Below are 19,123 nucleotides of genomic sequence, written 5' to 3' on the forward strand. Positions count from 1 at the left end.
TTGATAGGGTCCTTTGTCACCAGGTAGGTAGGTTCTTAGAGAGTATATCAGGAGCAGTGCAATGGGGAGCAGGGAACTTTAGGGAGAAAGAGAGACAAACGTGGAGGAGAGAAAAAATGAGTTTGCACATAGCAGGTAGTTATGACAATTAAACAAAAAAGCTTTACATGAAGACACAATTAATAAAGTAGCTTATATTCATGCCATTATTTTTGAAAGAAGCTATTGGAATCACTTTAAAGCTAGTAGTACTGTGACATTATAAAGTAGTCTAAACTATCATTTAGAGGAACTCTGAATCAGGTTTACTGAAATCGGGAGCAAGCAAAAACAAAATCATAAGCTTCTAATATCCAAATATAAACTCTACCAGCAAAAATAAAAAATAACAGGAAAGCTACCTTAGAGAGAAATTACTGTACTGCTCTATGCAGGGACAGTGAATTTACAGTGTGGAATACAACACTGAAAAAAAGAAAAATAATACTATTACTTATAGAGATGCTACATCTGGAGGGCTTTCAGCTGCAATTAGATCAAATATGGCATCCAGGGTTTTTAAAATATTTGGTGTGTTGTACCTGAGCAATCACTTGGGGGGTGGGGGAAGGGATGGAAACCTTCAATTGGAATTTAAAGTAGCAGGGGAGAATCCAAGGGACTCTGCTAAACTAGCTAATTATCAAGGACAGCCAAGGAAATAAGGTAAACATACAGGCACCCTTGTTCAAGGACTGGAGGGTTTCTCCAAGAAAAACTATGTGTAGGAGTACACCACAGGTAGAAGTTTTTGCTGCTTACTAGTCTGCAATGGCAGATTTTATTCTCTTATATATTTATATTCCCCTTTGCTCATTGTTTGCTGCACACAATGTAGCAAAAGATAAAAGCAGCTGGAGACTTTGCACCTCTGTTTGGTGTTTAATGAAGAACAAGTATTGAGAAGGAGGGACTGAAGGCTATGACTATTGAGAGGGGCTAAATACTTTCACATATAACAAAATATCAATAGTGAAATGGATGAAGGGGGTGGGGGTGGGCTAAGAGGAAGAAGGTTTGCAGCTATTGCCCCTGTGGTATGCACTCTCGCTGACTGTAACAGATTTTAACAAGGCTTAACAGTAGTTACAAAAGTTGGCACCTACACTAAACAAGTGGCAACAACAAGGTTCCTGGAGTTAAACCAGTGGCTGCAGTCTATTTTTGGATGATTGCTGGTTAGAGTTTTCTTTGCTTTTAGCTGGAGTGAGAGGATTCCTTGCTCACACAAGTGGGGGGGGGGGGGCAAAGCGATCAGTTCCTCAGTGGCTACTACACAAGCGGCAACCACAAGGTTCCTGGAGTTAAACCAGGGGCTGCGGTCTATTTTTGGATGATTGCTGGTTAGAGTTTTCTTTGCTTTTAGCTAGAGTGAGAGGATTCCTTGCTCACACAAGTGGGGGGGGGGGCACCCAAAGCGATCAGGTCCTCAGTGGCTGCTACACAAGCAGCAACAACAAGGTTCTTGGAGTTAAACCAGGGGCTGCAGCCTATTTTTGGATGATTGCTGGTTATAGTTTGCTTTGCTTTTAGCTGTAGTGAGAGGATTCCTTGCTCACACAAGTGGGGGGAGACCCAAAGTGATCAGGTCCTCAGTGGCTACTACACAAGTGGCAACAACAAGGTTCCTGGATTTAAACCAGGGGCTGCAGTCTATTTTTGGATGATTGTTGGTTAGAGTGTTCTTTGCTTTTAGCTGGAGTGATAGGATTCCTTGCTCACACAAGTGTGTGGGGGGGGGGGGGCAAAGCAATCAGGTCCTCAGTGGCTACTATACAAGCAGCAATGACAAGGTTCCTGGAGTTAAACCAGGGGCCACAGTCTATTTTTGGAAGATTGCTGGTTAGAGTTTTCTTTGCTTTTAGCTGGAGTGAGAAGATTCCTTGCTCACACAAGTGGGGGGGGGGACCCAAAGTGATCAGGTCTTCAGTGGCTACTACACAAGCGGCAACAACAAGGTTCCTGGAGTTAAACCAGGGGCTGCAGTCTATCTTTGGATGATTGCTGGTTAGAGTTTTCTTTGCTTTTAGCTGGAGTGAGAGGATTCCTTGCTCACACAAGTGTGTTGGGGGGAACCCAAAGTGATCAGGTCCTCAGTGGCTACTACACAAGTGGCAACAACAAGGTTCCTGGAGTTAAACCAGGGGCTGCAGTCTATTTTTGGATGACTGCTGGTTAGAGTTTTCTTTGCTTTTAGCTGGAGTGAGAGGATTCCTTGCTTACAAAAGTGTGGGGGGGGGGGGGCAAAGCGATCAGGTCCTCAGTAGCTTAGAGATGCTACACCTGGAGGGCTTTCAGCTGCTAAAACCTCTTAAACCTAGCCTAACCCATTTATAGGACTGTTTCCATGTCTTGAAGATTCTAAACTGCCATTTTTCCCAGTCCTGGAACCAGGATTGGGCAAGTGTTTTTTTCCAGCTGTATTTTTTATTTTTTAACCTACCTCTCTCCATGATATATGGTATATAAGATGCAGTCTATATATCAGTGCTGTCTTGTTAGATTTTATGAAAACATTTTATGAGACTGGAATAGACTGCCCATACATGTCAAATAGAGCACCTCTTTGGCCCTCTTCAAAAGGAACCTTAACGATTGGATGGGAGAAAGGAAATTCACCCCAGGGATCTCATCAGTCGCCCTGCTAGACAGGGGTCCAGGGAAGTAAATATTGTGGGAATAAATAGCCAGGGAACTGTTATGGCTAGGCTTGTATAGGCCCTAGGGCCGATAGCCTGGTACCAACATATGAACCTATGAACAGGGCCCACCACATGAAGGTACTCACCATGTCTTGAGCATGAATTCAATTCCTGAAAAACTATTCTACTTTTCTTGCTGATTTCAATATCTCTCCATATATCCCATAGCACAGCACTGATTTTCTATTTCTTTATTAGTTTGCTAGATGTTTGTGCTTCAATACTTTAACATGACTCTATATATTTTACTCTTGAAGCCATCTGCAAAAGTAATAATGACAGCACATAGACACAGGAACTGCACATCTGCTAAAATTGGAATAGCAACCTGCAGCTATCCACAGACATAGTCTGTAATGAGTAAAAACAATATAGCTTTGTCAGGTAGATTTTATCTAAATTTCATTAGGCATATTGCTGCATTGAAAATATTCTTGTGATACTCGTTTCATTTTTAACTTGGTAAAATATTTTGTTGAATTTATTTGGTCTTTATGTGCTGCTCAATGATACATCTGTGCTTACAATTTCTGTTGCTGTTTCTTTTTTCCTGACAGGGCTGCACTTAGTTTGATATCCCACTGTCTTGCTTTATTCAGACATACCTTTGCTTTCTGAGGCCATCCTCCAAGGGCACTTGTAAGAGCATCACAGAGTTCCCAATTACACCTGTTTTCATTTTTCCATTAGTCGATTCTAATTATTAACCTACTTGTTAAGTCTTGACACTTGCATCTTTGCACAAAAAATCTGGTCATCCATCCGGTAACTTTCTGTTTCAGTTCTGCAGCATGAAGGAACTCTGCAATATGTTTTTCCTTAATTTGCAAACACAGCCTGCTCTATGCAATTGAGTTTGCGATAAAACTCTCCCTAAAGCACACTGTCAAATTTCAGCACCTACTGCCTATTGGAACTGGACATAGCAACTTGTTCTTATTTAGAATTTGAATACTTTCAATGTGTATCCCATCCTTTGCCATTTATTGTAAATATTTACTGGACATAGGCTGAAAATAGTACAACACTTTGCCATGCATCATGAGTGATTTAGACTGTACTTTGTTGTCATTCAATCCAGAAACTCTTGCAGAAAATTGTTCTGGCAGTAGACATTTACTGACTTATAGATTAGACTTCTGCTAAATATCAGCTTGCCAGCTACACTAAAGATAGAAACCGCTGCATGCTATGCGTTATTTTTTTCACAACATTTAATAAATGTAATTTATTAAGTTGCAGTCGTAAGTAACACAGTAACGATTCAGCTTTAAAGTGACACATGCCAGAATGGGATGCTGACTCAAACTAGCCCACCTACCTATTTTAAAGCCCATTGGTCCGTCTCAGGTAACACCCAGTTGTTTATTGGAGCTGCTATGACTCCCTTTGAAGTTTAGTGGTGGTCTAGGCTGTCAATCAAAGCTTTTTCGCCGCGGTCGTTTGTTCGAGGGACAGTATCACGTGGGAGGCAAATTATATAGTGATTTTTTTCCCAATGCTTTGGAATGCATTGGGACTGAGAACGCCTGTTGTTTTTAGTACTACTGCTATCTAAGATAAAAGGGAATCACTCTGAGCCTGCTTTCTGTGCAGGCTTCACAACTAGATGTTACTTTGGAATTACAGACTATGAAAAAGACTCAACGGACTGATATGAATTCAATATTCAGAATTCTACATGATTGTTGAAATCTTTTTAAAACGTGGATTTTGAATTAGGGTTTACAGTTTCTACAGCAGTTCGTAAAAAGGCTGGCGTTCTAGTCCTGATTACAGAAAACAGGAAAAACGAGGAGCAGAGCTTTATGAAGTCTCTGATGTGAAATTTCTGAGACATAATAAATATAACCAGAAATAGCAGTGCTGCATTAACTGAGTCAATATTTGTTGGAGAGTGCACCTTATACAAGCGTGTGTTGTCCCCGTCTGACCTTTAGTAATGTTGTACTGACAGTTAAGAGAAACAATACAGAAGACTGTGTTTGTATGGAAAATCACATTTTTGTTTTCAAGGCGCTCATAAAGTTATTGACCCTGTCATTTAGTTGAAAAGTCATTGACTAGTCCGGTACTGGATTATTGTGCTCTGAATAAAAGTTCCAGACTAATTCATCAAAAAAAGTTATAAGGGATGTGGGAAATCCGGAAAAGACGATTGCTTGCTGTTTTTTCAACTCAAATAATAGTGGCAGTTGTGTGTTACGCCAAGAGGTGGGCACTTGTCCTACTAAACACTTGCTGGCAATGGAACCCTTTTAAAAGTAATAATGATATATTATTTCTATTCCCTTTAGGGCAAACGAACCGGGAAATATGTCATTTGTAAAAGAAACGGTGGATAAGCTCCTAAAAGGATACGACATTCGTTTAAGACCAGACTTTGGAGGTTAGTGGCTACTGTATTAATTCTTTCAGTACGCCCAATTGTCTGTGCGCCAGTGCGTGTGTGTGTAGAAAAGGGATGCAAACTGAATTTTGAAACGTTTTTGTTATTTCTGTCTCCAGGTCCCCCGATTGCTGTTGGGATGAGTATTGAGGTTGCCAGCATTGACATGGTATCAGAAGTAAATATGGTAAGTGCAGTATGGGCAAGCAAGCATCAGCTTCTTAGCATATTTTTAAGATTTATTTTATAACTGTATTTTAGAGAAGCGAATGGCTAAACTGCTTGAAAAAAAAATAAGGAGTGAACCAGTTAAGCAGTCTTATTATTTACTGCATAAGGACTCATCCAAGTCGTGATCTATATTCTAACGTTGGACACACATTGCTTGCTCCTTATAGACCCTATATTTTACAGAAACACTATGTCTTGGTAGATATGTGGACTGCATGCACTTTTGCGACTGAGTTCATAGCCTACCAGTTTGTGAACATAGCAGACTGAAGTTATTTAATCTGCCTTAAAAATATTTATAATAGTATGATCTATTGATTTAACATGGTGCTTTTCTACGAGCTTGAAAGTCATTAAAATAATCACTTGAGGATTTGTATCAGTCTAATGGCAAGGCAATGGTGTGTTGCACACAGTGTTTAATTGTTGTGAAAGTCATGTTTTCCAAGGGGGCGTGTTCTGTGTGTGTGCGCTCGTGTTATTGTGCAACATCAGCAGCGTGCTATGACAGCTGTCCAGGGTGCTGAAACAAACGGTTTTATTTTATGAATGAAACCGCCTTGCTGACTACTATGGAATACCGTCCTTAGCAGTGAGTTATTGTAAAATGTCAGGGTCATCTTTCTGTTTCCTTAAATAGCTTCCATATCTTTTTTATAGCAGTATTTTTAAAACCGAAAATACTTGTTTAAAGGCTGGAAAAGATGCAAAACGTGCTGTTTTTGTTTTTTTTTTTGCATTTCTGTAACGCGTTGAAAAAGTCATAGGTAATGTAAGATGAAGAGCTGCACTTCAAAATTAGGCTTTCGAGGAAGTGGCCATTGTAACATCCACTTTATATGCTAAACCTTTATCTATGTGCTATTTTATTCACACGCAGTGAATTAAAGACTTCCCATCGTGTTTTCAGTTAAGTGATCAGAACTGGCAGTTTATGAAGGCATGTAAAGTAGTCGGGGGTGTATGGCAACATCTGAGCAGTTTATAAAAGATTGTAAACTTTTGCAAGGACATAGCATGTGAGCAGACTAAAACATTTCTTTTTGCATTGTTAATTGGTGACTTCAATAGTACAAAATCCAACATAAACTTCACACCGCGTCGTGGTATGACCCAATGATTCCTCCCATGCTTCTGTTCTGAATATGAGCTGCACCGACAGTGCAGTAAATGGTGTAACTCCTTAGCATCCAGTGTGCTTGCGTGACTATCTATTGACATTTCAAACGTTGAATAGATAACATATAGAGAAAGAACACACTAAAGTAACTAAATGTTTCGATGTGAAACATATGCTAGAACCAGTTAACACAAATATTAAAGGTGGACTCTTAGAATGATTTATCTGCGACAATGTATTCAGTATATAACGAATCAAACTTTACATCTGAGTGGTGTCAGTCAGCATTCTGAGTGAAATAAGACATTTTTTTTTCTTTTTCTTGGGGGAGGGGGGTGAGCTTTGCTCTATTAATGCACAGATATACAAATGCTTAATCTGTCATTTGTCACCGTTCTTCAAAAATTAGGGGCAAAGATTTATGAAGTCTCTGATGTGAAAATTCTCAGACATAATAAATAAAAACCAGCAATAGCAGTACTGCATTAACTGAGTCATTAATAATATTTTATGGGATTTCCATACAAGCTGTTTTACAGCACGTTTATAACATCTGGATGAATTGTTAAGATAGCTATTTTTTCCTGACTGGTTTTCAGTCTGTGTAACATAAAGACACGTGTAAGAAAAGCAGTACACTTCATTTCTCTGCCCCTTCCTTGATGATACTTGTACCATATTGAGTGCTTTGGTAAGTATCGTAAAACAGTACCATACAGACTCTGATTAATCTCTGCATGCAACATTTGCCTTTGCCATTGTGGGGCATATTACATGGTTAAAAAAATCCATAAGTATAGCCAGTTCACCCATTTAACAAACCATTAAACGAAAAACAAATGACTTTCCTTCAACAACAGAATAAAGCTGTAGGTTCTCATGTTCTCATTAAACATAAACATTACCATGTTTTGTTCTAAAACAGTAGCATCCTGCAATATAATAGCTAATAGCTGTAAACATGGCAGTTGGTTCTGATTGCATTGCTTGGTTAATATTTGGGAAGTTAGTTTTCTTAAGAACCATAGTTTTTGACTGGTGAATGAAAAGTTTCAATCCCATTGGGTGGAATATTGGCATGAACAACCCTAAGCAGCAGTGAAAGCTATTACAAGCATTTGTAATACTCCCCTGAGAACTGTTTTGTCCCAGCCTTCTTAAACAGAAAGGCTGCTGTTTTAAATTGCCTTTAGGCTGTACTAACAAGTATTGTTGTCATCTATTCATTGTATACAGCAATGTCTGTACAAGTAAAACTTCAGATGCAAAACTGTCTGGCTGCCAGAATATTTGTAATGCTTTGATAAAAGTAAACAGAGAGGTGGTGGATAAACTGAAAAACATGACAGTTAAATAATTAGAACGGTTGCATAGATTATAAGCTCTTGAAAACATAGGCATTGCCAGAAAACAATGAGTCTTACATTTTAAAACTTTCTTTAAAAGGTTTTCACTATTCGGTATCAGCATGAAGTTGTACAGTAGTCTTTTTACCTGTCTCATTTTAGTTCAGGTTAGGCTACTTAAACAAGTACACAAGTGTTTTCATTGTGACTTCCAGACAAGATCTGCATTTATTACATTTCTGAAGATATGTTTATATGTACATGTGAAACATAATTACATACAAACATACCTATAGCTATCTCTATCTATCTATCTATCTATCTATCTATCTTGGCTGACCAGTGGTTAAAGTCACAGACACAAGGTTCAGGGTTTGATTCTCACCTTTAAGGGGAAACTAGCTATGCTTAAAATGGCCAACAAGGGTAGCTAGCTTATGTATAAACTTATTCAGTTAATCAGGCAGATCTAGTTACATGATTGTGAACAAATGCTGGAAAACAGAAACATTGACATCACACCCCTGCTAATTATAGATACCAACTCTGAGATCTCACTACAGTGGGGAAAGTGTACATTTTCCAATCTCTACTGTACCACAATCTTCCACACAAAAAAGCCAGTAAGTGTGATCAGATGATATTTTATGGGATTTCCATACAAGCTGTTTTACAGCACATTTATAACATCTGGATATCTTAAGATAGCTCTTTTTTCCTGACTGGTTTTCAGTTCATGTAACATAAAGACACGTGTAAGAAAAGCAGTACACTTCATTTCTCTGCCCCTTCCTTGATGATATTTGTACCATATTAATTGCTTTGGTAAGTATCATAAAACCGTACCACACAGACTCTGATTTTGATTAATCTCTGCACGCAACATTTGCCTTTGTCATTGTGGGGCCTATTACATGGTTAAAAACATCCATAAGTATAGCCCATTCATGCAGTTAACAAACAAATGTAAAACAAATGACTTTCCTTCTGCAACAGAGTAACACTGTAGGTTCTCATGTTCTCATTTCTCATTAAGCATAAGCATTCCATGTTTTCTTCTAAAACAGTAGCATCCTGCAATATAATAGCTAATAGCTGTAAACATGGCAGTTGGTTCTGATTGCATTGCTTGGTTAATATTTGGGAAGTTAGTTTTCTTGGGAACTATAGTTTTTGACTGGTGAATGAGAAGTTTCAATCCCATTGGGTGAAATATTGACACAAACAACCCTAAGCAACAGTGAAAGCTATTACAAGTATTTGTACTACTCCCCTGAGAATTGTTTTGTCCCAGCCTTCTTAAACAGAAAGGCTGCTGTTTTAAATTGTCTTTAGGCTGCACTAACAAGTATTGTTGTCATCTGTTCATTGTATACAACAATGTCTGTACAGGTGTTGCCAATAAAACTTCAAATGCAAACCTGTCTGGCTGCCAAAATATTTGTAATGCTTTGATAAAAGTAAAGAGAGAGGTGGTGGATAAGCTGAAAAACAGGACAGTTAAATAATTAGAAAGGTTGCATAGATGATAAGCTCGTGAAAACATAGGTACTGTCAGAAGACAATGAGTCTTACATTTTAAAAATTTCTTAGAAAGGTTTTCACTATTGAGTATCAGCATGAAGTTGTACAGTAGTCATTTTTACCTGTCTCATTTTAGTTCAGGTTAGGCTACTTAAACAAGTACACAAGTGTTTTCATTGTAACTTCCAGACAAGATCTGCATTATTACATTTCTGAAGATATGTTTATATGTACATGTGAAATATAATTACATACAAGCATACCTATATCTATGGCTGTCTATCTATCTATCTATCTATCTATCTATCTATCTATCTATCTATCTATCTATGTTGCTTGGTCGACCAGTGGTTAAAGTCACAGACACAAGGTTCAGGGTTTGATTCTCACCTTTAAGGGGAAACTAGCTATGCTTAAAATGACCAACACGGGTAGCTAGCCTATTTATAAACTTATTCAGTTAATCAGGCAGATCTAGCTGCATGATTGTGTACAAATGCTAGAAAACAGAAACATTGACATCAAACCCCTGCTAATTATATATACCAACTCTGAGATCTCACAACAGTGGGGAAAGTGTACATTCCCCAGACTCTACTGTACCACAACCTTTTACACAAAAAGCCAGTAAGTGTGATCAGATGATTTTCCGTCACTCAATCTTTTTTTTTTTACTTCTATGAAATGAACTTCAAAATAAATGTGTGTATCCTATAAATGCACACACACATGCACACACACACACACACACACACACACACATATATATATATATATATATATATATATATATATATATATATATATACATAGAGAGAAAGAGGGAGAGTGACATATACATGTGTGTGTGTAAAGAATGTGAATAAAAATATGTAAATTGGGATAGAGTGAAAGATAAGTAACATTTACTTCTGAGAATTGAAGATTAGCATTTATCTGCATCTTAAATGCTGCTTATGACATATTATTATACAACAGTTTCTCATTTCACATTTCTAGTAATGGAGTCATGATATATAAGCAACCATGACAGATGGTGCAATGTGCATTTTCTGCAGCTCATACATGCTGTAGGTATATATTAAGTATTGATTGGGTTGAGGCAATTAATAAGTCAAGAAATAAAACATTGGTTGTTTTTTATATAGTACAGTCGTGCTCAGCAGCCAAACCTATGATGTTCTATATCTTTTTCACTTGTTTCTCTTGCACCTGAGAATTTCTGTTTTAATGTATAATCCTGTTCACTTTTATATCTGCCTTCTTCTATTACACAAGGTTTATGTAATCATTGTATAGGTGTGTTATGTGCTCTGGCTATTCTAAACAGCAAATCAGAAAATGTTTTAAAAACAAAGCAAGGCAAGGAATATTTTAATTAATTCATGCAGCTGAAGGAAAACTTACCTCCTAATTAAAAAAAGTGCATATAATGGATATTCAGTTAGAATAAACAGTCACTCCTCTGGGGGTGGTCAGGCATTAAAAGATGAGTCACAACTGACCATCCAGTTCTCTTGTGTCTTGTATGTTTTATCATGGGTATACAGAATGGAGTAGTAGCCAATTTTTACGTCAAAATATGGATAGTTCTGACTGTACAGTTTTGCCTTCTATCTGTATATCATAATTTAGTTCTTGGTCACCATGCCTTGCATTTTAGGAAATAGTATTACTAAAGTCCTGATAAAACTACATTGTTTTATCAATGTGGCACTTTCATCTCTGTTCACAAGTGTATATGCGTAATAAAAGTTTCTGTTCCTTAATTATGATCATTCTTCATAAAACATAGTCTGTGAGCTTAATATGTTGTTAATTTATTGTGTTTTCAGCTCATATTTTGATATGATTGTCATGCAGTGAGGTATACTTTGACTCAGTTTTTTTTTTAGTTTATGTAACTGTATTTGCTATAATTCCATTTGGACTACCTGCAGAAATTCATGCACTGTTTCTGAGGTAGTTTTGAAACTTAAGACTCTTTTCTGCTGATAACATTACCTGGAGTATTGATTATGCTTTTTCCTGCAGCTATAGTGTCTTATAAGTTTGTCTGATGTTTCCTTGGTTGCGCAGAATTTTTTGTAACAAATCATAGATCATACTAGAAAAAAAGAGTATCATTTTGTAGGACAGACTTGTCAAGTTTCATAAAAAAATATCATAGATATATGCAGATCAGTTCCTTTTTGCATGCAATAAATGTCCTGTTCAGGGGAAGCCTACTTTTAGATTTTTGCCTACAAGATACGTAGAGTCTCTGAAATACTGGCAAGAACGCTTAGCAGTTCCTTCAACATTTTGCTGGATTGTATTGGTTTTGTATGCTTGACTATCTTGGTTCCCAATTTTACATCTTATTTTTTCTTTTGAGTGAATATCTTTTTCCTATATAGTCCCAGAATTTCATGCCAAATTTAAGGTCTGCAGTTATCCAGAATTCCACATGTCCACCATTCAGTATGGAAAAAAGAATGAATAGATGACATAGAAGATATAGACTGCACCAATATAATGATCACGTATTACAGTAGAGAGAAGTGCTTATGTTAGTATAGGTTATACATGGTGCAACAGATTATATTTTATCATTTGGTATTATGTATGCAAGGCACACAGGGTAAAACTGGACCATCATCGAATATATTAATGCATGCAGGTAATAGGAAGAAATGTTAGCGGGATCTATTTTGAATAAGTCAGCATGAGAAATAAACAGAACTACTGAAAGTCAGCAAGCAGGGGTTTTATCTACAAGTAAAAGTAAACAAATGTGTGTGTACCATGATAATCAGCCTACATTGAACACTGGGTCTTAAACTATAAATAAGTGTCAGCTGTAAGCAGAGCTAAAAAATCCTAAAACATTTTCAAATATTCTTTATTGTGATCTTTTGCATTCTTTTAAATTTCTATACTAACTTGACCTTTTAGTGTTTGCCATTTTGGAGGAAGGAATCCAAGATAGAGGGTGTGTATAAGCAACTTAGTGAAGCTCTGTTGGAATCTTCATTATCCGAAAGGAAAACTTTATTGTGTTCTAATACATAACACATTTAACTAAGGAATAGATTTGCAATATTTTAAATTATAACCTGCTAATTTTGGAACAACAGAGTAAGAATTTAAACTTTAGCCTACACACCAAGAAATGTCTCTAAAACATGTCACAGATGGTCACTTCTGTATAATACTTGTTAGTTATAACAGATCAATTTCAAAGAAAAAATAGACTATATCCAAGACAATTACAACAACCAAACTGTTTTATCTTTAATCCAGCATCAAGATATGGAATAAAACATGGAAAAAATCATTAACAGATATTGACTACAGACAAATAAAATCAGAATTTCCAACTGATTTTTTTTTTCAAACAAAATGCATGCCTAACTGTAAAGAAAGGACAGTTTAAGGATCTGTGCTATTCCTGAAAAAAACAACGAGAATGAAGTGATAACTTCTTAACATCTTGGATACCCAAGGATTTCAATTACCAAGAAGCTGTATCTTATTCTATAGATTAGAGTTCATGGGTCAGTAGTGACTGGGTTCATCACTTATCTGCATTGTTGTTAAATTGTTGTTAAATTTCTGTCTTACAAAGAAATGTTTTAAAAACAAAATAAAAATATAAGCAAACTTTCCCATTAAAGTAAGTTCAAATACAGTTAGGTTTGATAATGACTAAGCCAAAGGTATAAAGAGATATAGAGAGATAAACAATGTTTTAAAAACAAAGTAAAAACATAAGCACATTTTCCCATGAAAGTAAGTTCAAATACAGTTAGGTTTGATAATGACTAAACCAAAGGTATAAAGAGATAGAGAGAAAGAGAGAGAGAGAGAGAAAATAAAAAAAATATATTGTTGACTACAGTTGAAAGCCCTTGAGAAAAATATTTTATTATTAATAATATTAAAATCCACATATCAATTCCAGGAAAAAATCTTGTTTATACAAAACAAAAAGAAAAAAAAAATCACTTTTTGTAGAGTCTTTTATCATATGTTCTGAAAATTAACTCGATAGTAATGATATGTGTCACCTGAAAGAGAAAAGACTGAAAACTGCTGTAGCATCTAAGTATCTATAACATAATCACTAAATACTTTGCGTATTTACATTAAATTGGATAAAAAATATTTATCAAAAAGCATTCATGTAGTAATTATTTGCTAAAATGCTGCAAATCTCATTTACATTTTGCAGCATTGTGTCTTGAAATGTAAAGATAAATCAATCTTTGCATTTATTTATAGTATAATCAGTTATTATAATGTGATTGTTTTAGAGGTTAGAGAATTTCATTTGGGATACTTCATAAAACAATATAAATACAATGGTTTGTTTCACTTAAAACAAATTAAATGTTAAGTTTAAATGTGTTATTCATGATGAATATATATGCAAAGTAATGTACCTTTTACGGGTGTTGAATATGTATTGGTGTTTATTTATGTTTATATAACCAAAATAAACACCAAGAGCATGTTAAACATGTTGCAATGAGGAGGAGCTTCAACCAGTGGCCGAATGTCTATGAAAACCTACACAATTTGCTGTTTGGTGAGACAAGCAGTACTGAGCTGTCACAGCTCATGAAGGTTCCTTTGCAACACAAGTTTTGATGTAAGAGAACAGCTTCTGCTTTAGTCTGGCAATTGGAAAATGGAAGTAGCTGAAGTGAAAATTAAATGAAATATGAATATTGTATTGGTAATGGCTCAACAACAGAAGTCAGTATGAGTAAATACATTTACCTTAAACATAAGAGTGCCGACAGATTTCAATATAATATGACATTCTTAGCGGATATACTAGCGATGCAGGGAAGTAAGATACAAGTTTAGTTATCCATAGTGTATAGATGCCATTCTTACTGAGAAAGCTGCACTTATTTTTTTCAAATATGATTGGTGGACGAAGGCATTTATGGTCATGTAGGTAGATACTGAGGTGCAAACTGCAGTAGCCTAGAGTGCAGAGATGAGGTAACATGATCTGAGGAGAGGGGATACATTTATTTTATTTTGATGCCTTGTAGGATAAATAAATAATCAAAGGATTATATGATAAAAGAAATAATGGTGTATGTGACTTTAACACTTAGTGTCAATGTCAGATAGTCTTTGGTCAATGACTATGATATAATTATTACAACAGTTTGAATCATTATACCCTTGATGGTGTTCAGAGCTACTTAATAAGGTAAATTCTTATGTCTGAGTGGAAGTTAACAAATCAATAAAATATGAATACTTTATATGAATCCTGGTATATACCAGAAGTCAGAAATCATATAAAAAAGTAAAAATGATTTATGTGTTATACTGTTGACATCTGTTGACCTTCCTCACATGTACTTCTTCATTGGTTGCATGATTATCATGCAAGAATTATACAATTTTATTCTCTTCATTTTTATGATACCTTACATGACAGACAGGATATATAACTTTGGAAAGGAATATCAATATTCTGTAGCAGGAAAATATCAAATCTTATTGTCATATAAGTGTCTGCAAAATACATCTTATGTGGGAGTGTGTAATATTACAGAACACATCTACTTTTTCCTATATTTGTGTTTTTTAATAATGAATAAAAACATCAAAACTAGAGAAACATATATGGTTATCTTAATTATTTTCCTTTGAGCAGCAATTCACTGACATACAGATGTGGTTATACAGAAAATGGTAACAGACTTGATAACAAATTTTTAGCTAAAATTTAATACTAATATGATGATATACATGTGGATGTTGTAACTATTTTGTTAGTTTATTTGGTAAACTGATCAAATTACTTAAAGAACAGGTAATAGCTAGCATGCCAGTAGCATTATGTGACCCTGTGGCATACTTTTCCATACAATTTATATGAGGTTTTTTAAGTTGTAATATTTTTTTTACTTTACACTAATAACTATGTACCTATGACCATTATGTGATACTGTGGCCTTTTGTTTATAATTTTTTTGCAACAATTCTTCATTGCATAGCCTTGTAGAACAAGCAGAGATTTTGAATAGAAGTGTTTTCAGATTTTGTTGATCCACATAGTTATACATATATTAATTAGTGAGATAAAAATATATGTTTTATAGTGAAGTCTTTTATTTAATAAACAGTGGGTAAGCACATGGTCTATAACTCATTTAAATATTGATGCAATGCAAGAATTATTTATGTAAATATAAGCACCGACTAAATTACAATTTATATATTTTATTTATGATTTGCTTTCTATAATTCTGGAATACTAGCAAAGCATATGAAGACAAACAGCATTCCATGGTCATATAACTTGATACAAAAAGCGTAATGCTGGATATACTAACAGATTATAACTTCAGCAAGTGCAATAATACAGTGCATAAACATAAGCTCTTCCCTTTCTAAAATGATTAAATCATATACACAGTATATGAAGCAATACAGTAGAATTAATTGGTAAATGTGTACTTATTACTGTATAAGTACATTTTTGCCACTAGCAACAAATTTATTCTAGAGACTTATACATGTAACTGCTTCTGTTAAATGTAAACCTGCAGGGCAGAGCATGTAGATAGTAGTTTATGTTCTTTTACTGAAATATTGTATATAAAACTACAGTGCTAGTTAGGAACACAGGAATATAGAAACATGGGAACCATAAGAGGCCTAATCATATACACTTTTAAGCAGACTCACTTAAAAGTTTCTGCCACCCTTAATGATTACTTAATAGTGCCCACCCAAATCAAGAAGAGCTGCACACAGTAACCCTGATGTAAATGTATGTCTAATCTACCTATCCAAGCATCAGAACTAGCCTTAAAGGGAAAAAAGCTAGTATTCTTCTTGCTCTATCATGGTAACTTATTCCATATCCTGGGAATGCATTTAGTTAGTAACCAATCCCTCCTGTGAGTCTTCTTTACTTGTTGGTGCAAAATTAGGTCTCTTAAACAGATGTCTGTCGAGTCACCCATTTGCAAAGAAATTAGATGCAAAATAGGATTGAGTCTTTGTGGCTCAAAAAGCAAGATGCTGGTCACCTGTGAGCACCCGGTAGGCCATTGGGTTTAAGGACAGTAGTGTTAATCTAAAGGAGCAGTTGAAGGATGTAAGGCCTTTATTTTTTATTTATTTAATTATTTATTTATTTATTTCTGGTTAAGAATCTTTAGGGATTTTCTACTTGTGCAATCTGTTTACATTTGTACATATCATAGGGGGCACTGTATTCAATAAAGGGTCAGTCAAGTAAGGAAAGTCTACAGTGGTAAGATGACTTCAATGGATCATAAAGAGTTACCGCTGGAAATTAATTGGGCTAGCTAGAAAGATTTCCTGACCATTATGAAAGCATGGGATGTTTTGGATAGCTAGTTTACAATCCAGTGGGCAATGTTAGGGTTTACATTAAGTTTGTGTAAAATTACAATAATAACAGCATAGGGGATTGTGTCAAAAGCTTTGGTCTGGTCAAGATCAGCAGTGTACCAAAATTACTACTGTTCCAGATCCTGTAACATTTTCATATAAGTTAATAAGATTCAAGAGGCAGGAGCTGCCTATACAAAACCAAAAAAGATTTGGATCTAGATCACTTAAGTAGCCAATGTCTGCATAAATAAGTTCTACTATGACTGGATCCATGGTTTTGTACACAAGATTGGTAGGGCTTCCAAGCCTATAATTACATGGGTCTGTAGAGGGGCCATCTCTGTGCAGAGATATTCATGTGACTATATTCTAGGCATCATAAACAAACATTGAAGAGGGGCTGAGGTTGAACAGTTTAGACAGAGTCTTACAGTGCATATTTGGCACTAATGATATTGCAACATGGTATGTTGTCCAGTCCCTTAGAAATATAATTTTTAGCTTTCAACAAGGATTCTAAGACTTGTTCCAAGGTGATTACAGGGAAAACAACATTTTCAAGGATAGTGGGGGCAACATTGTCAGCTAAAATATTGGTTATATCCCTGTGAATGAATATGTGATATTGTGGATGAGCTTACCACATTGTTAAACATTATTCCTTAATTACTTGATATAACCAAAAAAGGTTTATAGCTTCCTTTTGTACTGTAGTGACTGTAAGTTCATACGTTGCTTTGCATTTTCTAATAGTGCTCTTAAGTTCATTGCTGAAATGTTTATTGTAATGTTGGGATATAGGGATGGAGATTTCTTACAACTCTTCATTCTTTTCCTTCTTTTGTTACACACTTTGTTAATATGGGCATTTCACCAGAAAGGCGTACTCATGAATTTTCATTATGTTTAAGGTGGATAGGTGCATGCATTTTTATGCATCTGTTAGATGCTAGTAAAATTGCTCAACAACATGGCAGTCCTCTCATTTGGTTCCATTAAGAATTTTGCATAGGTCTTCCATAAGTTGAAATTGCTTTGCATTATAGATGTTCCAAAAGGTGGTTTCATTTGGAGGTAGGGTGATAGAATTAAACCTGTCATGGTGTTAATTTGGAGGTAGGGTGGTAGAATTAAACCTGCCATAGTGCTCTTTTCATAGGATCATAAGAAGTCACTAGGCTATTGGCCCTGAGGCCCTTATAAGCCTAGCCAAGAGTTTGGCCCATGTTTAGACAAGTCAACACCCAAAGCTCCTGTCCAGCAGGGACTAAACATGGGCTAAACTCTTGGCTAGGCCCTTATAAACCTAGCCAAGAGTTTAGCCCATGTTTAGACAAGTCAGCACCCAAAGCCCCTGTCCAGCAGGGACAAGGTGGAATCTCAGGGGTGCATTTTCTGTTTCCCATCCAGTTATCCAGGTTGTGCTTAAAAAGGGATAATGAGGTACTCTGCTTGATGTGGAGAGGGAGTCTATTCCACAGATGGGGGGGGGGGTCTCTGGGACACCAATCTGTCCTGTTAACAAGTCCTATTGATGTCACAGACTAGGTTAAGGTCGTGCATGTGGGTTACTAGAGTGGAGCTAGACTTGTGGATTTGCAGCCGTCCTATCAAGGTGGGATCTGAGATTGTTTTGTATGCCAGACAGAGGTCACCTCTGAGGAGTCTGTATGAAGCTGAGTAGAGGGACAGGGCTTTTAGTCTATCTGTGTAGGGTAGATGTTTGAAGCCGTGGATTCTTTTGGTGAGGAACCTCCGTGGTCTCTCCAGCTGCTGCATGTGCTTTGCAAGGTACATGCTTAAGGAGGTGTTGTACTCAATAATTGGCCTTGTAAGGGAAGAATACAGGGATGTTATGACCTCCTTGTCCCTGGATGAGATACCCTTACTTATAAGGTGGGCTCGTAGAATTAAACCTGTCATGGTGCTCATCTGGAGGTAGGGTGATAGAATTAAACCTGCCATGGTGTTCATTTGAAGGTAGGGTGGGGTGGTAGAATTAAACCTGACGTGGTATTCATTGGGAGGTAGGGTGGTAGAATTAAACCTGTCATTGTGTTCATTTGGAGGTAGGGTGGGGTGGTAGAATTAAACCTGACATGGTATTCATTGGGAGGTAGGGTAGTAGAATTAAACCTGATATGGTGTTCATTTAAAGGTAGGGTGATTGAATTAAACCTGCCATGGTGTTAATTCGAAGGTAGGGTGGGGTGGTAGAGCTAAACCTGACATGGTATTCATTGGGAGGTAGGGTGGTAGAATTAAACCTGACATGGTGTTCATTTGGAGGTAGTGGTAGAATCAAACCTAACATGCTGTTCATTTGGATGTAAGGTGGTAGAATTAAACCTGCCATGGTGTTCGTTTGGTGGTATGTTGGTAGAATTAA

The 19,123-nt window shown here is 36.2% G+C and overlaps 1 protein-coding gene across 1 annotated transcript in view; it reads left to right on the plus strand.

Annotated features, from left to right (window-relative positions):
* Positions 1-4,260: 4,260 nt before the first annotated feature.
* The window catches only part of GABRB3 (gamma-aminobutyric acid type A receptor subunit beta3), a 948,374-nt gene continuing 933,511 nt past the window's right edge, over positions 4,261-19,123 (plus strand). Inside the window, exons 1-3 of the mRNA XM_044072165.1 lie at positions 4,261-4,955; positions 5,039-5,130; positions 5,250-5,317. Of these exons, the coding sequence (XP_043928100.1) occupies positions 4,876-4,955; positions 5,039-5,130; positions 5,250-5,317 (240 nt within the window). The 5' untranslated portion in view covers positions 4,261-4,875. The remainder of the gene's footprint in view (positions 4,956-5,038; positions 5,131-5,249; positions 5,318-19,123) is intronic.

This window comes from Protopterus annectens, chromosome 5.part0 (assembly GCF_019279795.1).
Source record: "Protopterus annectens isolate FY-2018-M chromosome 5.part0, PAN1.0, whole genome shotgun sequence".
NCBI lineage: Eukaryota > Metazoa > Chordata > Ceratodontiformes > Protopteridae > Protopterus > Protopterus annectens.